The 20,074-nt window shown below is 41.6% G+C and overlaps 1 protein-coding gene across 4 annotated transcripts in view; it reads left to right on the top strand.

Annotated features, from left to right (window-relative positions):
- The first annotated feature begins 1,566 nt into the window (after positions 1 to 1,566).
- The window catches only part of ep300b (E1A binding protein p300 b), a 41,499-nt gene continuing 22,991 nt past the window's right edge, over positions 1,567 to 20,074 (top strand). For all 4 annotated transcript variants that reach the window (XM_042504908.1, XM_042504907.1, XM_042504906.1 and 1 more), the window contains exons 1-15: positions 1,567 to 3,760; positions 6,850 to 7,451; positions 9,265 to 9,441; positions 12,361 to 12,664; positions 13,140 to 13,253; positions 13,498 to 13,737; positions 15,251 to 15,356; positions 15,478 to 15,606; positions 15,766 to 15,883; positions 15,997 to 16,180; positions 16,453 to 16,530; positions 17,040 to 17,119; positions 17,430 to 17,582; positions 18,092 to 18,643; positions 19,820 to 20,068. In XM_042504908.1, coding sequence (XP_042360842.1) covers positions 3,667 to 3,760; positions 6,850 to 7,451; positions 9,265 to 9,441; positions 12,361 to 12,664; positions 13,140 to 13,253; positions 13,498 to 13,737; positions 15,251 to 15,356; positions 15,478 to 15,606; positions 15,766 to 15,883; positions 15,997 to 16,180; positions 16,453 to 16,530; positions 17,040 to 17,119; positions 17,430 to 17,582; positions 18,092 to 18,643; positions 19,820 to 20,068 — 3,180 coding nt within the window. In that variant the 5' untranslated portion in view covers positions 1,567 to 3,666. The remainder of the gene's footprint in view (positions 3,761 to 6,849; positions 7,452 to 9,264; positions 9,442 to 12,360; positions 12,665 to 13,139; positions 13,254 to 13,497; positions 13,738 to 15,250; positions 15,357 to 15,477; positions 15,607 to 15,765; positions 15,884 to 15,996; positions 16,181 to 16,452; positions 16,531 to 17,039; positions 17,120 to 17,429; positions 17,583 to 18,091; positions 18,644 to 19,819; positions 20,069 to 20,074) is intronic.

The following is a 20,074-nucleotide window of genomic DNA, read 5'->3' as shown; positions in this document are numbered from 1 at the left end:
CTCCCCTCTGAAAATTATAAGAAAAATAAGTAAAAGTACAAAAAAGAACTAAAAACATTGTAATAATTCTATAAATAGAAATATATATATATATATATATATAATTATGATCATTTTAAATATAGTTTTTTCCCTAGACATTTTCCCTAGCTTTTTCAAAAATAATTTTCTAAATTTGGCAATTTGTGGGACATTTCTTGCCATGCTTTGAAAAAAATATGCTCAGGGTTCAATGGTTTGATTTAAAAGTAATAATGATCCAGGTTTCAAAGGGTTAACATCAAGTATTCAGATGAAGACTCAATGGGAGCATTTTCATTCTCTGCTCCACACCATGTTCTTTACAAATGCCACCATGATGCCACACAAGGATATTATTGGTTGTTTGTAGTCACTCAAAAAAAAATTTTTTTTTTTTTTTTACATGCACACACTTTTATTTGTTTTTCACAATCAGAGAGAGCATAATTGCTCCTCAGCTCATGCTACAGTGCAGAAAATCAAAACACCAAAATGTTTAACATTCGCTCACTGAGCTGTAGAAAAATCCAGAGCATGTCCAATAAACACACCACAAGTGGAGAATAAAAATGTCTTAAACAGCTGCTCCTGATAAACCTGGAATGATGGTAATGGTTACACCAATACACTGAAAAAGCTTATAAAGTGTTCACTGAAGAATTTGTGTTTTATTGTGTGTCTTTTCAGCAGACAAAATGTGATCTCTTTTAAAGAAAAAAGTGTTCATGTGTATTAAAAAGATCTTATCTAACTTTTAATGTAAATACATGTTTCTCTTTTTGCTTAGAAAACTTTTCTCTGCTCAAGCACAAATTTGAGTTATTTATACTTGCTAAAAAGGTTTTTAAAAATGCCAAAGCTTCTTGAAGTATAGAAAAATTGCCAAAAAGTTTTCAAAAATCATAAGAACATTTAAAGGGAAAAAAATGTCAAAAGGGTTTTTTTTTTTTTCAATCAACATTTTTTCCAGGCTCTGCCCCCCAATGTCTTCAAATCCTAGAAACGCCCTTGATTTCATGTGTCATTAATAATGTCATAGTAAATCTTGAATTCCACTTGCCTCGAGCTGTAGAAATTCTTATAAAGTATATTAAAAAAATAAAGCGCAAGTACCTCAAAATTCTACTTTTATATAATTCTTTAGAAAAAAAAGCCAAATATTTTACAAGAAAAAAATTACAAAAAGGTCTTTTTCAAAATTTGCTTAATGCCAGTTGTAAAGGGGAAAAAAATATTGAAAAATGAAAAAAATGAAAGGGAATTTTAAAAATAAGAAAAGAAAAAAAATAAAATTGCCAAAAAGCAGGGGAAAAAACAATTGTAGGAAAACAAAAAACGCACAAAAAATATTGAAAAACTTTTTTTTATTTAATCGCCAAAACGTTTAATAAAAATGAATATATATAATTTTTTTCAAAGAGAAAAAGTCAGCTTTTTTGAAAAAAAAAAAAAAAATCGCCATTTCTTTTTTTCTGGGCTCACTTCCCAATGTCCTGAAATCTTAGTCTGAAGCTGTAGGAACTATGATAAAGTATATTAAAAAAGTACTTCTAAATTGTACTTTGTTTGAGTAAATGTCAGCTGTTTTCCACCACTGGCCGTAACTTCTGTCTCTGCTGTCTGACTGAGGAAGACAAACATGGAGCGTCACTGTCTCCTACAGATTGAAATCGGCGCCTGCCGACTGAGCACGGAACCGGTTTCCGGACAATCCCGAACACCTACGAAGACAACCTCCCCTCTTCTTCCCTTCCTCCCTCCCTCCTCCCCTTCACGCCTAATGTTGCTGTACCTCCAACCCTCCCCCCGTATCAGAGGAGTAGAAACAACAAGCCGCCATTTTGTTTGTGCGGACAGACCGTCAGAAACAGGAGGAGATAACCGAGAGAAGGAGCGACTCCGGCAACCGACGGCGGCCACCCCGGGAACCACCGGGGCGAAGAAAGAGGGTCCGTGATACCGAGAGAGAGAGAAAGCAGCTCCGAAAAGATAAGACGTCAGCGGAGGGAAACCGAGTCGGTGATATTTATGCGTGCATGAGAAGGAAATACTCCGAAAAATCCAAGGAAGGGGGTGTTTTGCGGAGCGGAGACAGAGAGGAGAGGCGGAAGAGGGCTGTATATTATCATAACGAGGAAAAAAACTGCGAAAAAAGGGAAAACATCAACATGAAAAATCATTATGTGTCCGTCGCGGAGGAAGGAAAGAGTCCGCATAGACAATTATATAAATAAATTGCTGCCGGGCAGAAGGGAGAGGTGGAAAGAAAGACGGGTTTAAAGAGAAGGGGAAAATTGCCAGGATCAACACGAAGGGGGGCATTCTCCATCACAAAGAGTCAATGAGAGGATTTTGTCAGCCCAAAATATTTTAGGGGGGGTGGGGGGGGTGTCAACATTAGTGCCGATCTGAAGCTTTCCGCTTCCGAAATAGCCATAATTTCTGAGCGTCATTTTTATCACATTTTCGCCTGTCGCCGTAGCTGTGCTCCGGATTTTTTTTTTGTCTTTTTCTCTTCACTTGAATTGCCAAGACATCATATAAACAGTGACTGTCAGGTTTTGGAATATTTATCTTTTTTTATTATTATTATCTGCAAGCGAAAACCAGGAGGAGGAACCACAAGACAAGTAACCGTCCTCTGCAAAATAAAACTAATTGGATCAATCTTGACTGCCCGCTGATTGGCAATTAGCGCTGTGATTGCCCTCAAGAACTATACTGTCAAACAAGTCTGCAGCAGAATCGATTGCACAAGAAGCAGTGATTTTTGACAAGATTTTTTTAACAACCCTGCTGACTGCAATCGTGCAAAAAAGGGGGTTGCAACAACCAAATGTGCAATACGACTGTGCTCCTTTCTGATCCAGTGCCTTGCATGGTCACACACTAAGTGCACATTTTAGTCAGCATGCAAAGGAAAGTCATGCATGCATGTACACATCTGCAATATATTTTATCTGCAAGTGTGGGACTCTAAGTGTTTGCATCTTTCTGCAGAACTATTTATTCACTTAAGCCAATGCAAGTCTCAGTATTGCACTTGAGAGTTAATTGTATTTGAGATCTGCACACACCGGTTGACTGCTTTTTTGTGTGTGTGGAAAGGAATCGGTGGCAGCAGAAAGATGCCTGGTCAGGTGAGAGAAATGCAACCGAGGATCTCATAACTGTTGCACGAGAGATCAGCCTCCAGAAGTTAGCTTTGAGATTTTGGACCACAATTTTCTTTTTTTTTTCGCGACTCCTCGCTGGAGCTCCAGACCTGATAAACGGGATTTCTCCGCCGACAATGGCGCACAGGACTGAGTGCTGCACGGAGGACGGATCCTGGGACGATTTTTGTGTCGCAGAAGAGGCTACATGAGGTTGTCAGAGGGCCGCACGCTTGCCTTTTTTGCCGACTCCACCTTCCCACCTCCTCCTGTTCAAATCTGCGAAGAAACAAAATCTCCGACAGGGGAGGGGGACTGATATCTGCAGAGAGGGAGAGCTGTGAGGGAAAGAGTTCAACATTGCTCTCTTCTCCCCTACCGTCCCCCGAGCGGTGGGGGAAGCATTTCTTAAAGGGATAAGGAGACGCAAATAAAGGAAATACATTTGCCCTCCGTGGACCTACAGCTATTTTTTTAATTCGTCAAAAATATGGCCGATAATGTCCTGGAGTCCGGCCCGCCTTCAGCCAAGAGGCCCAAGCTGTCTTCTCCAGCTCTCTCGGTGTCTGCAAGTGATGGAAATGGTAAATATATCGCATGCATTAATAAGGAGATAAAACAAACTATTTTCACGTTTTGTGTGTGTTAAGTATCAGTCTTGGGAGCCCCCTGCATAGCAGCTTTAAGTTAATAGGTCTGACACAGAAGTGCTCCGTAACTTTTAAACATGAAATTAAGTGTAGCGTGTTTTAAAAAGTCTATACTGAAAAGTTTATGTCGCTAAAAAGAAAAAGTGGTGTAGAGCAGGCAGCAGGAGCAACTTTCCTGCAGGGATGTTTTGATGCGTTAGCCTCAACAGGCTAACTAGCTCCCAACTATAAGATCCACCTCCAAACAATGGAAGAGTCGAGTCACCCCAGTTTGCTTCAAGTTGTCTTACTACTTAAAAAGTTTATAAATTGGAAGTACAAGAGCACACACACATTAAACAACACGCTATATAAATATTGTGTGAAAGTATCGTCTGAATATAGTTTCCTAAACAGCTTTACGAGAAAGTAACGGTAACCGAGCGTGCTAGCTAACTAGCTAGTCAGATAACCCCAACCGGACCGGCTCAGCTGAGTTTTGTAGCTGGCTAGCAAAGAAAAACAGTGATTTTTAATTTGTTAAACCTTTTTGAGAACCAGAGCAACTTTTTGTAGATAATAACCCTCACCGGTGTTTCGAAAATAACGTTTCGTGTTATGAATTTCGTGTGTTTCACGTGTTAGCCGACTCTGTTTTTATTGAACTATTGTATCCCAGCTAGCTATTGTTCGGCACTTCATTAAAGTTGCGCAAACCGTAGATGACCAGCCGGAGATGTGTTTCTTTTTCACTTTTGACTGTGTTATATTGTTTAAATGAAAGGCCCAAATCGTCTCAGAAACCTCTTCTTTCGTGTCTTTTGTTCAGAGACTTTTTTGGTTTCTCAATTGCTTTCTCAATACCGACGAAACCCCATTCTTGTTCACGCTCCATTGTTTGGCTCCGGACGGTGACACCGCGCTGCACTTTTTGCAGTTTACTCTGCAAAACGATGTTATCCCAAGCAGATTATTCGAGTGTCTTTCACCTTGATTTTAAATCAAACTTTTATTGCAAATGCATTTACACATATTGAGCAAGAAGTTATAAACTACTGGCATCACTGCCCCTTTCAGCATCCTGCTGTAACGAGACCCATAGATGACTTAGGTTGTAGTTCAGGTTGTTTTTAACTAGGAAATATCTAATCAACATACATAACATAACAATTATGTGTCATAACATCACAAAAGAAAAAATTAAACTGTGCAAAAAGGCCACCTTGAACTTTATTTTAGCAAGTTTATAATGATCATACATATTTATTTCTTAGCATTTTCTTAACTAAAATACAACCACAACACACAGGAGGTATGTATACAGTATTAAAAATGCAAACAATTTTCTAAAAAGGCTAAAATTGCAAGTATTTGCTCTTGGGTATTCAGTGTGAGTTGTGCAATAATAATCATCTGGTGTATTTTCACAAGGAGTCAACAGATATTTGTTTTTCGGGGCCAATATAGATTATTAGTAGTTAATCAGACCAATAACTAATATTTGGAACAGATATGCAGTTACAGTAAAAATGAAAATCTTTCTGTCAGTACTTAAAATTTAGAGTATCACAAACTCTAATACAAAGCTTTGTATACATGCCTTTGGCAGATGTTTAATAAAAACAGAGACTGTCAACATCATACACAGCAAGATCCCAGCAACTTCTGTTTTAAAGTTAAGTGAAAATTTAAATAATAATAGTAATTTAAATAGCCCCCTGAGGTTTTAAAAAGTAAAAGTTCCTCCCATGCTGACACTTTCTTTGCACTTTTTAAAATCATTAATTTAATGCTGCCTTGAAAAGTTATTTTGTTTGTCTTATTATGTGACGTTGGTGTTTTAAGGGGTTATTGCAGATTCACCCAAGCACACAATAACAATAACTAAATAACTGATCGCAGCAGCGGTTGACCAGCAGCTCCTGTGTTCAGCGAGATAAAATCACTGTTTTTCTTAATGGAGTGTGGTGGCTTTGAAGAGAGCATAGATCAGGATCTCAGGTCGTTAATGGTCTTCCCGTCTGAGCAGGCTGTTTGACAGAAAAACCGAGCAGCAAAATGCTCTCAATAAATCATATATACTTGTAAACCTAAACTGATACTGTTTTTTATTCCCCTTTAGTTAGGACTTTTTTAGGTGGCTAAAATGCATTTTGTTACTGAAACCTCCGCAGCAGATCATTAATGCTTAGCTTCCATGTCGAACCCCAGGCATTTTCTCCAAACTGGAAGCGTGCTTATTGGCATCTACTGTGGGTACTGTATTACACCAACTATAGATAAGTACCCCATACAACCCCACTTCAAAAAATCTGAGCTATCCCTTTAATGTGAATTTCATGCTTGATGCATGTTTAATTTCCTACAGTATCTGGGCTCCTAATGCAGTAAATTGTCGCATTCATGTAGTCAAACACTGGCAAAGCATAACTACCAGGTAGCTTCATTTTTTTTGGGTGATGTTGGCTGCCAGAAGCCATCATAAATAAAATCAAAGATGTAAGTTATGTTTCTGAAGGGACAATTTGGTTTGCATCCATCAGAGTAGAGACATCCCTACCTTTTCTGTATTATCTGGATTAAAGTAGAAGTTTTTAATATATTTCACTTTTAAAATGATTTTCCTTAAATTTCCTCCCATCACAGCAGATATGACTTCTGATACTTTTTCTGTTTAATGCTTTTGCACCACATGACTGTAGATCCAATGCACACACCTACGAAGGTGCTGTAGTGTTTACCCCTCTGCGGCTTCTCACCCTGACCCGACTGCCTTCACTCTCCATGTTTGGCACCAAATCAAACCACAAACTGATGCCCAGGAGGAAATCCAGGCTGTGAGAAGCTGCTATTGCTCCACTGCCTGTCTAGCTCTGGGCACCAGATTAATGGTTGATAGTTTTTAAACTGTCAGAGTTGTACCACACTTAGATTATAGTTATCTTTAAAAAAAAAAATGTGGGTGCATATAATAAAAAATTTCCTGAGCTGTGAATCTAATGTCAGTTTTTCTAGTTGTTAAATTTTTTTTCTTGTGCGCCTAGACTTTGGTTCACTCTTTGACCTGGAGCACGACCTCCCAGACGAGCTCATCAGTTCCTCGGACCTCGGGCTGACCAACGGAGGGGATGTCAGCCAACTCCACACCAGCCTTGGCGGACTCGGAGGAGGGCTCGGTTTGGGTGGCCAGGATGCAGCTGCGAAACACAAACAGCTGTCTGAGCTCCTGCGCGCCGGAGCACCAGCACAGCAGGGTGGCCCCACTTCCAACAGCACGGCACCCGGGGCTTCCATGGGGATGATGGGGGGTGTCAGTGTCTCTGCTGGTGGACCTCAAGGCATGCCCCCGCAGGGCCAGCAGCAGCCTGGATTAATGCAGCAGGTCGGGATGGTCGGAGGGGTGTCAGCGCTCAACCGGGCAGCTGCCATGATGGGTGCCCAGAAGGGCAACACTGGACAGCAGCAGCAAGGCCTGATGGGGGGACAGGTGATGAATGGCTCACCAAGAATGGGTTACCCTGGCAGTGCAGGCATGGGGAACAATAGTAATCTGTTGGCGGAAACCCTACAGCAGCAGGGCGGTCAGCAAATGGGACCCGGGGGTCAGACAGGGATGAGACCGCAGCAACCCGGAGCACTGAGCAAGGTAAGCACACACACCCCAGCAGATACTCTGGTTTTTGGCCAGAAACTGACATCTCAGTAGCAAATATTGTATAGCAAATTATAAGTTTTGGTAAGAGACTGGCAAAAAAAAGTTGTATGGCTGAATCTCGTGCTGGCATGTAGCTTGCTTCAAATACTTGTACTCTTTTACATTACAAATAAGTTGCCCAATTAAATTTGCAAGTGCAATTTGTTTAATAAGGACAACATTTACACAAAAAATGCTTCTTTTTTTTTATGTTATCAGTATGTCATAGCTCTCCCTCGAGTCGTGGCAACATGTATTGTTGATTTGAAAATTGAAAATTTGCCTTTGGCAGTAGGGTTCCCACAGGTCCTTAAAAAGTTTGTTAAACAGTAGTTTCAGTTTCACAGCATGAAACGCACACTCATGGTTTCAGTCCTGACAGACACTTTAGGCTGAACTGGAGTACTTTAGTTTCTCATGTGAGACTGCCAGAGACAAGTTCTCAAGAGCAGCTGCAGACATGAGTGTGGTTATGTTTTAGACTCAGAGCCGCATCAATGTTGGCTCTGTGGTATTGATGGTTAACCTCCTTGTTCGTCAATATGCCACAGGACAGTTTTGATTACATGTGTGATAACAGTGCTGCAGAATTGTGTAGCATAACCAGCAACTGTCTTTATATTATCACTGTGGCTGTGCTCCAGCAAAAACAGGATGTTTAAAGTAACGTCTTGTAGTTAAATTATGCATCACTGCAGCATGTGAGTTATCCGTGTTCATTGCAGAGGGAATTGTGTAGTTTAAGCAGTGATATCTTTTCAGATGTAGGTATATTTGATGTACTACTGTTAAAATAAAGACTATTTTCAAATCTGACTGATACCGAATAAGCTGAAAAAGCTCTAGACTGTATCTTAGATCATAGTTGGCAGTAACCTTGTTTCCAAAGCCCAAACACTGATGTTTTGTCCGTGTCTGTGGTATTAATTTATTGCGGAGAATAAAGTCAGAAGAAAAAGGAGCTAATATTGTAACTTACTAGTCACAATCGAAGCACATTATGAAAGACTAACTAACAGGCTCCATGTAGTTTCCCTGGCATGCTTTTTTCAGTTGCATAGTCGGAGCAACTTCAGAAAAAGTCCTGTGTATGTTTGTAGTTATAATGTAAGAATACAGTGTAACATCTCCTGTGTTTTCTTCTTTGAACACAAATCTTACCACATCATAATATTACATGACTGGTCCATTAATGCAAAAGAAAAAAAGAAGGTATATCACAGAAAGAGGCACAATATGAGGAGGTTAAATAATGAATATCCTGAATCAGTCTGATTCATATCCAGTGTCACTAATTCAGACATTTGTCAAGAGGTTTTCCAGAGTTATAGTATCCATGTGTTGTGTAATGATGTTATTGTGTGTGTGTGTGTGTGTGTGTGTGTGTGTGTGTGTGTGTGTGTGTACATATATATATCAAACGGTTTCTTCCATTTATGCAAAATCAGATGAGTCTTTCCATCTATATAATGTCCTATTCTTTCCAGAGTCACAACCTCAGATATTAGAGATTTCCACATGGAAATACAAGAAGGGTTGTGTTCGCCCCAACTCACCATAATGGCTTCTTTGAATGTTTGAATAAATAAATAATATAAATCATGCTCTCACAGATTCAAAATAATTGATTCGATCTCTAAACTATTTTTCCTCTCTCCTACTTTTGTCTCCTCATTGTCTCCCTTCTCCTCCCTGTCTGTCGTCCTATATATTTTCCTTCATATCTTTCTCATTTCCTTCTTGCCTCCCTCACCCTGCTCTCCAGATGAATATGATGGCCAATGCGGGCCCCTATGGCGGTCCGTACGGCCAGTCGGGCCAGGGGCTGCCTGGAGCAGGGCTGGGCCCACAGCTCCAGAATAAGGCGGGCATGCCCAACAATATGGCCTCCCAGTTTAACATGGACAAGAAGGCACCTCCAAGTCAAGGCATGCCGGGGATGGTAAGATTTGTTTATGTTCCAACAATTTGATAAACTCTATGACCGTCATCCATGTAGAAGCCTCTTATATTACGGCAGATTAAAGGTTGAGAAGATGATCGAAAACACCCAAACAAATACACCCCACCCATCAGTTTGCCTTCAGAAGTTCTGGTAACATCTCCAAAATTATCTACTTTTCATTACTATCATGGTGTAGCTTTGTTCCTCCTTGACGAGGACGTGGAACAAGGAGATTAGCCGGCACAGTGTTGTGTAGCTCAGTCCAAGCTATTTTGTTTGTTTCCCATTTACAGAGTCAGAGCTGTGTATGAACACCAGATTTTCCTTTTCTCCATGCACATACGCAACTTACAGCCAGCAGATCACGAGGACATATTTGCTTAATCTGAGTCTTGCAATTTACTGTCTAAAGCCCAAAATGAACAATGAAATGAGCCCGAAAATGTTATAACTTCCATTTGTTGACAATGATTACCATCCCGCCCACTTCTCACAGTAATTGACCAGGTGTGTGGAGTTTAAAAACTAGGCAGGACATGAAATTGTCTCTCAAGCGTTTTTACTTTAAGTGTGGCCGTTTACAACAATTGTAATAACTTTTTTGTTCAGATGTGATTTGACTAGATTGCACACAAACTGGTCTGTTTTCAAGCATAAAGGTCACACAGTGCAGAAAATCTCCTCTCTTTATCGGCATGTTTTATCACCGGGAAGATTGAAACGGTTTTGCATGAGGTTCATTGTCATTCCCGTGCAGAGTCGAGGTAGGCGTAAGTTCCTCCTTGTTTTGCCATGAGTCCAATCCATCTTTTTTTTTTTAATGTTGGACTTTTTGTATTCGTTGTCCTGAATAAACAGCAAATGAATGATGCTGGTATATGTGGCAACATAAGAGTTTAATTTGTAAAAGACTCACTTTTACAGACAAATTTCAAATTAACGGCGAAAAATAAGGAAGTGGTGGCTAAATTGTCTGCAGACTCGCTTACAGATGTTTTAGCTGAACTCTTAGTCATCTCAAAGGGGAAGCAGTGAACAGGAGAATGATCAACATGGCTGTCTTCTCTGGGATTTCAGTGAAGAAGCTCAAATCACCATTACAATGATCTTACCTGCCTCAGAGAAATTAAACCTTTTGAAGTAAGATTAACCAAACGGCCCAGAACTGTCAGATCTCAGTGAGTCACAGAAGGTTATTAACGTCCCTGTTCAAGTCTTTAAGCTGAATGTATAAAGTGCATCTGAAAATGTTGCCCCGTTAGGTTGTTTTCTGATTCAAACTTGTATCCATCAGTTTGTTTTTTTGTCCCTTGCTCTGTCACAGATTTATTGGTATTGGTTTATAGATGCGTTTATTAGTGATAAAACGTTTATTAGTGGTACAACTTTGCAAGACAAATTCCAAACTAGGTCCGAGGTTAATAACAATCCGTTTTTTCTTCACATAGTTTATCCACCACAGAGATATTTTAATATCTTATTTTGTAAAACTCTTTGAATATCACCCACAGACATTTAATATCGACAGAGCTGTAATTCAAAGTGACATTTTGAGGAAGTATCAATGAATATGGTACTGATAATGTTCAGCCTTCATAGACGTAATCGTTAGTCAACAGCTCACTGTGTCAGCTGCACTACTGTGTTACAGGCTTGCGTTATTTCTTTTGCTCATTGCAGTTTGGCTGTAATTAAACACAGGCTTCATTTATTTCAACAGAGAGCGGTCTCATTCATTCTTTAGGTGGTTTTCCTGTTTTTAATTACAGAATAGCTGGAAGCAAAGTTCTGAATGGACTTTTTTTGCTTCATTATTCACAGAGCGCTTTAGAGTGTTTGATTGTTGAATCACTTAACTCTCAACTATTTTGAGGTATCAAATAATAGACATTGCATTTGCTGCACCGACAAAAAATGTTTGCAAGTTATTTTGACCGATAATACCTCATCTGTAGCCCCTTTTACACTGTTAAAGGAGTAATGTGACACAATTTTTCTGCCTAGCTGTTTTGCATTAAAGTTCAGATCATGGAAAGGGGGACAGAGTTGTCTTGCCTTAAACCGGGCAGAAGAGGTAGTAACAGCGTCAAATCAACATCTGTGTAAAAGGGACAGCCAGCAGCCTGGGAGTCGGGACAGTTTGAAAACATGTTATGTGTGTGACCCACTGCAGGGAGACACTGAAGTTCGAGAGGCCAATTCACAGTATTTGTGTTCCTGTATGTGTGTTGAGGGGTTATGCTGACCCAGTGCCAAATTTTGCTTGCAGCCCATTTGTTGTGACTGTGCAGACTGTAGGCATGGCAACCACACCGACCGCACATGCTCCAATCTCATTCCAAACTTCGTTTTAAGTTGAAAGTATGTCCGAGCCTTTGCCCTCCACGCAGAGAACGAGATCAACCGCCACTTAACAGAGACAGAGACAGATTGTTTTTGTTATCGTAGAGAAAGCACTGCTTGATGCATATTTTATGTCACACTAGAAGCCGACGCTGTTGCGTTACACATCATGCCCGTCAGACCTCATTTGTCTCTGGAACACCAGCATGCTATCTAAAATCATACAGCGGGTTGGCATCATACAGTTTTGTCTGGTTCTGTTTAAAAAAAGCAAAGTCAAGGAAATAAAGAGATTTCATTGCCACTCTGTTGTGAAATCTCTGTATCAAAAGGGTGTCTGACTAAATATCTATCTACATATGATCAGACTTGTAATTTTGCAGTAAGAAAATCTGTTATACATGTAATAATGCTGACATTTTTTCACCTGGTGCTAGACCACAAAGCGTAGGAAATATTGATCATTGAATTGATTTGTTGGCTGCGGAGCTAATTGGTCTGAAAGTGGTCCTTTAACACCTGGTCATTGCAGTCAAAACTCATCTGTGCATCCTCTCTCCTCTCTGTCCCAAGGTTTCTCAGCAGCAGCAGCCCGGAGCAGTTGGTGGTGTATCTGTCAGCGGAGCAGCAGCCGTAGGAGGGGCCCAGGTCGGGCTCAGTGCCGTAGGGGCGGGTCCCGGCACAGCGCCCCCTACTGCAGACCCCGAGAAACGGAAGCTGATTCAACAGCAGCTGGTCCTCTTGCTCCATGCGCACAAGTGCCAGCGGAGGGAGCAGGCCAACGGGGAGGTGCGGCAGTGCAACCTGCCCCACTGCCGCACCATGAAGAACGTGCTCAACCACATGACTCATTGCCAGGCTGGCAAGTCCTGCCAGGGTGAGTCTGCTGAATTATGCTGATTGCTGGTTTTATGGTGCGTGGTTTATATCATAAACACTAGGCTGTTTAAAGTTGTCATGTATCTGCAATTCGTTTTACCTTTTCTTTTTTTGTGCTTGTTCTTGTATGTTGTTTATATCCCTCCTGGTTTGCCTCCCAGTTTTTCATTGTATCAGAATAAGTTATTCTCTCTTGAGCTGGACGTTCTACTGTAGTTTTTCCTCTCCGTTCCCTCTTCTGGACGTGGTTTTATTATACCGAATGACTCATACAATAAGTTTTTAGTCTCTGGCTTCCCTCTCATCCCTCGGACTCTCCTGTTTTCCCTTTTTCTTTCATCCTTTTCTTGTCTCGTTATTCATCTCCCTCCTTCACTCTTTTCACAATTTCTCTTTTTCCTTAATCTCTTCTTCTTTTTCACATTTCTTCCCTATTCTCAAACTTCTCTCCATTTCTGTCTCTTCTCCCTCAGTGGCACACTGTGCCTCATCCAGACAGATCATCTCTCATTGGAAGAATTGCACACGACACGACTGTCCGGTATGCCTGCCACTGAAAAACGCCGGAGACAAGAGGAATCAGCAGTGTGAGTGTTTCTCACTCTGTGTGTGTGTGTGTGTGTGTGTGTGTGTGTGTGTGTGTGTGTGTGTGTGTGTGTGTGTGTGTCTTTCAGACGTGCATGTGCTCGTGGCTCTTATCATTGAATTATTACACATTATTATCTACCATGAAATGATTGAGAATTCGGAGTTCATGACAGTCAGCTTGAATCCACAGACGCTCATCCTTTGTTCCCTCTCTTTCTCTCATCATTCCTCTCCTGTTAACAGCTCTTGTTAATAGTGCAGGGGTGGGTTTGGTGAACTCTTTAGGTCCAGGGGTGCCTGGTGGTCAGTCCAACACTCCAAACCTGAATCCTCCTAACCAGATCGACCCCAGCTCCATAGAGAGGGCCTACGCTGCACTGGGCCTCACGTACCAGGGCAACCAGATACCACAGCAGCCCCCACAGGCCATGCCAAACCAGGGGCTGCAGGGGCAGCCTGGGATGAGGACTATGAACACCATGGGTTAGTTTATAATGTCATTGTGCACATATTATATGGTAACCTGCTACATCTATCATTAAGCACGGGTGTTAGTTCTCGATCTTGCTGTCAGCATGTCTTAAAATCAAATCAAAGGTCTGCCTACCAGATGTTTGACATTTCAATCAATCGATCAGGTGTCATCACAGGACCTGTGTGGAACTGTGGAATAATTCACCCAAAAATCAGTTACTCACAGCATTCACATCCTTAGACTCTCTGTGGTCCCAGAATTAATTTCCTATCGAATGACGTAAAGGCGAGTGAAGTGCCTGAAAAACGAAAGCATATCAGTACAAAAAAACTTCGATGGAGGCTGAATGAAAGACGTCATAAAATGTCAGCATTATCTTAGTGTATTGATTTGTGGATTCATGGAAATCTAAACATAACTATTTGTGCTGAACTATTGCTAAACAAGGGATTTTGGGAGGATAATCCAAATATATTTGGTCTTAGCTTGATGGTCATTGGCGTCAGATGTGAACAGTCTCCTTGATCTCTTTCAGCTCTCCACTGACTGCTGGTTGACAACTTAAGCACACAACTTTGTTTTGTATTTCACTGCATAGGTTCACTGTCGTGTAAAAACACAGTGAAACAGAAGTCCTGAGCTTCTGTGCTGTGATGTATTTCCCAGTGCAAAGGAATATTTCAGCAGTTTGCAGTTACAGGAGCCATTTAAATCAAATTCTTTGCATTTGATTGGGACGCTAAAAAGTTGGCGAGTTTAGCTCAGTAGGAATCCACAGTGTCTGCTGCTGATGGGACTGTTTGCTCCGCACACACTTTCCTCACTTGGTGCATGTTCAATCTGAAAACAGCGTGTAGAGTTTTGCTACGGTGTCCCATGTTGAACGACACATTTTCCTTGAAATGGAATGAAACACTGTGGAAATGGGCTTTTGAGATTAGTTTTCTCGGTATGTCAGAGGTGGAATCAAATCAGCGGCGACATGTAAATAAACCCCGCTGTAGTGCACTCACATAACAAAACAGGTTGTTCAACACCCCACCAAATGTTTAAATAAACATTTTGCTGCCTTTTGTCGGGGCTGAGAAGATCAGGAGGAGGACGAGGGAGATATGAATGAAATAGACCTCTGCCACATTCGTTTTTGGAAATAAAAAGTACGATTTTGCCCACTGATATCCAAACACCAATCTCTTTTAATATTGCTCTCTTAGCTCCTACAGTGAAGAGTGGTTTTGTAAGACTGGTATGGATAGGTATAATGTTTGGCATATAATAAGAGATAAAATAACATAACATAACACATGACATAACAAAATTTAAAAATTGTGTTATGTATTTTTCATTTCACTGGGTCTTAAAGGAAGAAAATCTCCAGGTGATGCTGAATCACTGTATTTCTTTGGCAGAAAACCGATCTGACTTTGTAGATGCATCTTATTTTAGCACAAGATGTTGTTGTCAGCATTTTCCGATTAAAATCATATCCTTCCAACTTTACAACTCTCTAACTCTTTCCAGGTGGAAACTCTATGGGAGTTAACGGTGGAGTGGGAGTGCAGTCCCCCAACCAGCAGTCCAGCCTACTGCCAAACGCGCTGTTGCACGGAAACATGAATGCACAGAGGTAGGACTGCTTTCCGTCGGTCAGACTGCTGTCATATAACAGACTTTAAGAAAGTCAAAATTAGTTGTGCATTGGCCAAAGTCTCACTTGTTCCTTTTTTTTCTTGTCTGTCATTTTCCAGTTTGATGAATGATGGTGTGGGGAACCTGGGCTCCATGCCCACGGCAACTCCTCCTTCTGCTGCAGGCATGAGGAAGTCTTGGCATGAAGACATCACGCAGGACCTCCGCAACCACCTTGTCCACAAGCTGTGAGTTTGCTGTGTCTTGCAAGTGCCCCAAAAAATCTCTTTAAAAAGAGTCTAGTTTGAATATTAGATGATTTTCAGCTCTGGATGTCATGTGGGCACCTCTTTCTTTAATTTAATTGTATCTGTGTGTCCTTCTTGTTTGTGCATGTGTGAGAGCAGCGTGCAGGCCATCTTCCCCACTCCTGATCCAGCGGCCCTGAAGGATCGGCGGATGGAAAATCTGGTGGCTTACGCTCGAAAAGTAGAGGGGGACATGTACGAGTCAGCCAACAGTAGGGTAAGAATAAGTGAAGTAATGTGGTATGACCACTGGTTGATGAGAAAAGTATTTTAAGTGCTGTTGTGATGAATCCGGTGTCATCTCTCTCCCTCCTGATGCATCCTTTTCAGGCGGAGTACTACCACCTGCTGGCAGAGAAGATCTACAAGATTCAAAAGGAGCTAGAGGAAAAGAGGAGGACACGACTCCAGAAGCAGGGCATGATGCCTGGCCAACCTGGCATAGCCTCCCCAGGCCTCCCACAGGTGCCTCCCAACATGGGACAGCCGCCCATGGCCCCTGGGCAACCCCCAAGTAAGTAAATAAAAAGAATTTGACTGTTTTAAATCAGTCATGCTCATGTTGCCTTTGTCCATATTCATGATACTAAACACTGATCATGGAAATAAAATGTTGCTTCAAAGTGGGGAAAAAAAAGCAAGTACACTTGCAAACCACTTGTCTCACTTGCATACAGTTTTTCAGAATGTTTTTCTTACCCTTGAATCATCTTTCATGGTTTAACTGGTATTCAGTGATCCCAGAGATGAGATCTGTAATTCCTGTAACTCTTATCACCCTGTCAGATGGTCCTCACGCCGATCCGTCCATGGTTCGACCGGCGGGACCCAATCAGATGGTCAGCAGGATGCAGAACCCAGCAGGTACATCTCTCACGAATGTGTATTAAGTCTTTATAAAGGCCTGTTCAACAGTCAGACTTAACTTGCTGAAATATATTATGAAGATTGAGGCCAGAACCAAGGTAAATACAAAGAAAATTATGACCAGACTGCATCCTACAGAATATTTTTTGCAAAAGAGTAAACTTAAGGGATCATTGTTGCTGGATATTTTTGGAGCAGGTACATCAAAGGATTTTTCAACCAAATTTTAAGACATTTTTTTTCTGGTGGTATCTAGCCATGTGGATAGTTTAAGCTTCTTTTTTTTTTGTGAGACATCTTTCCCAGAGATTTTTGCTGCCACCCAAATACAGCATACCTGCTCACTGCATGCCACAAATGAACAAGAGGAGCACATTGTTTATTTACTATTTTATATGACTGGGGGGTATTTTATTTATGTAAGAATTTAAATATTTTTTTCACATTTCAGTTCCAGTGTTGAATATTCTTGAGAATGCCTCCTTTCTGTCCTTATTCTCTTCTAGGAATGAACCAGTTTGGTCAAATGGGGCTGCAGCCGATGGGTCAGAGGTCTCCCCTTCCTATAAATGCTCCAATGAACCAGGTCAGCATCACTGTCACCATTTCTGTCTCAGATGAATTTATACTTAAGTCACATATAAAATATTTTCCAAAAATGATAACTAAAGTTGTTTTGCTAACCTGAGCACTGTGAATGAACTCGGCTGCAGTCTGTACAGAGGAGGGTACACAACAGGCAAAGAAACAGGAAAAAACACAGGAGAACCTCATTACGTGTATTCAAGTTCACATTTGCATTAAAAAAATAATTGAAAGGCCATGAAACGGTGAATTTGACTATATATTCCTTATTCATCCAAATCTCATGCATCCCTTGTCCTTTTCGTTTTCAGATGGGTATGGGAGCAACAAGGATGGGTCAACCTAACGCCACACAATTACAGAACCAGTACCTCCCTCCAGGCCAGTTTCCGGGGTCCAGTCCTGGACTTGGCTCTGGTCCTGTTGGCATGAACCAGCCAGGACCACAGACCGCTGTGCCACCGGTAAAGATTAACAGACAGAGTGTCTAAACATTGTAACATAAAGATGAGTTTGATTACAAAGAGAAATTTGGCAAAAGCGGACAACGTATGCGACATAATGAAGTTCAAACACTTGTTCAGTTTGATGTGCAAATGAGGACAAACAGGCATCATCTCTCTAAGCTGCTGTGATGGTTAGTGATGAATACTGTATAATTAACTGAACTGTCTTCAGGATTTTGGCACATAATTCATGGCCGCTGTGAGAGATGGATCACAGTTCTTTAATGGCTCCATCCAGAAGTTTAAAGACTGATTATTTGTGCTTTTTGGCAATTGTCCCTAATTAATTAATTCACTTTATAGGTTTCCAAAAGAAATTGGAAATCAAGTGTTGATACTCAGAAGTTTCAGAGTTTTGTACCTGGTTAAACATTTTGCTATAATAAGTCAGGCTCTTTGTTTTTCTGGAAATCAATCTTAAAGTTTCTGTAAGAAAGATTCTAACCTCTGTGTCCTTGCCTCTGTAGCCGAACCAGATGTCAACGCCGCCTTCCCTCCCAGCCAGCAGCCCCGCAGCACAGTCCTCTGCCCCAGGCTCTGCAGCCCCAGTAAGCTCCATGGGGTCTGGTAGTGCCAGTGTTGCTGGGTCTTTACCCAACCTGCCTCCATCCTCCACCCCCAACCAGCCGAACTCCTACCCTCACTGTCCACCCATCCGAACAAACTCCCCCTCACCGGCACGCAGCCTAACGCCTCAACCTCATCAGACACCCCCCACGTTACCTCGCTCTCAGACCCCACAGCCACAGACTCCCAGCACGCCTCAGCTGCCCCCTCCACAGCACCCCCAGCAACAACAACAAGCTTCGCAGTCACAGCAGCAGCAGCAGCAGCCGCAGCCGCAACCGCAGCCGCAGCCGCAGCCGCCGCCATTGGGGCAGACAGGGAACTCTGAGAAGGCCAGTCAGCTTCCACAGCAGACTCTTGGGGGTGCAGCTTCCTCAGGCCCTCAAGCAGGTCAAACTTCTTCCGTGCCTACCCAGAATGCTCATGTGCCATTGCAGCGACCACAGACCCCAGTGAGTAGCTCACACTGATTTTACTACTTTGCCCACGTTTTTTCCAGCTCAGACTTGTTACTTTTAAACCACCTTTTAAGAAACAGTGTGTAGGATTTAAAGGCATCTAGCGGTGAGGATTGCAAATTGCAATCAGCTGAAACTTCGCATTTAGGATTCTTCAGTTTTCATTGTTCAAATGTTTTTTGACCAGAAGCCAAATTATCCACAGAGGTCTTTTCCTTTGCAAAACAAACTGCCTCAGTGATATAAATCAATAACAACACTGAATAAAGCAGTTTCATGTTACAAATCGAAGTTGTTAGGCTTGTCACAGACGGCCTCAGCCCTGCACCAGCTAATGTGTGCTCACCTTTTTTCTGTGATAAATGAATATCCAAACGTACTGGAGGTTTTTACTGGGAGTCGAATTGTCCACAGACGTCTCTTCCTCTCCAAAAATAAACAGACCAGGGGATTTAAACCATTTAAAACACATCTTAAAGCAGTTACAACTTAAAAATTAGTGTTTTTTTTTAATGCTGTTTGGGTTGTCGCAGAGGAGCTGTTAACTACGTTGGCTGACATAAAGAAAAAGACAATGAGTATATTTACTGATGTGGTCTCATATCGATCTGTGGCCCCTGAATTCGTAGTGTGGCTGACTTGACATAAGCAAATATCTTATCGTCCAAAGAATCGTTATAATATCATATGGTGAAACTTGTGATTTACCACTAATTCCCCCCTAAATCCTACATACTGGATTTTTAAGCCTTTATAAGTGATGCTCACTGGTTTTCTTCTCGATCTGTTCCAGCGAGACTTTATCGGTAGCATGACGTCCTTGATCCCCTTTATACTTGCATGCAAGTCTACTTGTTCCCTAATTTCTTCTTACTCACAATGAATAAGGAAAGTGCATTTTCAGAGCAATTTGAAGTGCATTCAAAAGTGCAAAATCTGTCCATTTTTTAAAAAGGCCAGTAAGTTTAGAAATGAATAGATGACCTTCAAACTACTTCACTTTGTTTGGAAAAATACATTAAGTTTGGATTAGATGATCAAAAAGTCCTTGTGTTGAATTAAAAACCAGTCGTGAGTGAATATGTGAACCCAGCAGAAAATTAAAGTGTCCTTTTTTGGATTCAAACTTGACATTTTTAACCCTTGCTCCATCTTTGTGCTTTAACGCAGCTTTCTCCGAAGCCTTCTCTGACAGCGGATGGTCAGGTGTCCTCTCCGGCCTCGGTCAGCAGCAGTGCTGATCCCAGCTCCCAGATCACAATGGCGGACGGCCCCGCTCCCAGCCAGGAAGATGTCAAAATGGAGGTGAAGAAGCAGGAGGAGGAGGAGGATGACGACGAAGGGGCTGACACCCAAGGAGAGGGCAAGGGGAAGATGGGAAAGGGTCAGCATGACGTGAAGACGGAGGAGAAACCAGAGGTAAAT

Source organism: Plectropomus leopardus, chromosome 17 (genome assembly GCF_008729295.1).
Source record: "Plectropomus leopardus isolate mb chromosome 17, YSFRI_Pleo_2.0, whole genome shotgun sequence".
Taxonomy (NCBI): domain Eukaryota; kingdom Metazoa; phylum Chordata; class Actinopteri; order Perciformes; family Serranidae; genus Plectropomus; species Plectropomus leopardus.
The sequence above is the reverse complement of the archived record's forward strand: the minus strand, read 5'-3'. Positions and strand labels throughout refer to the sequence as shown.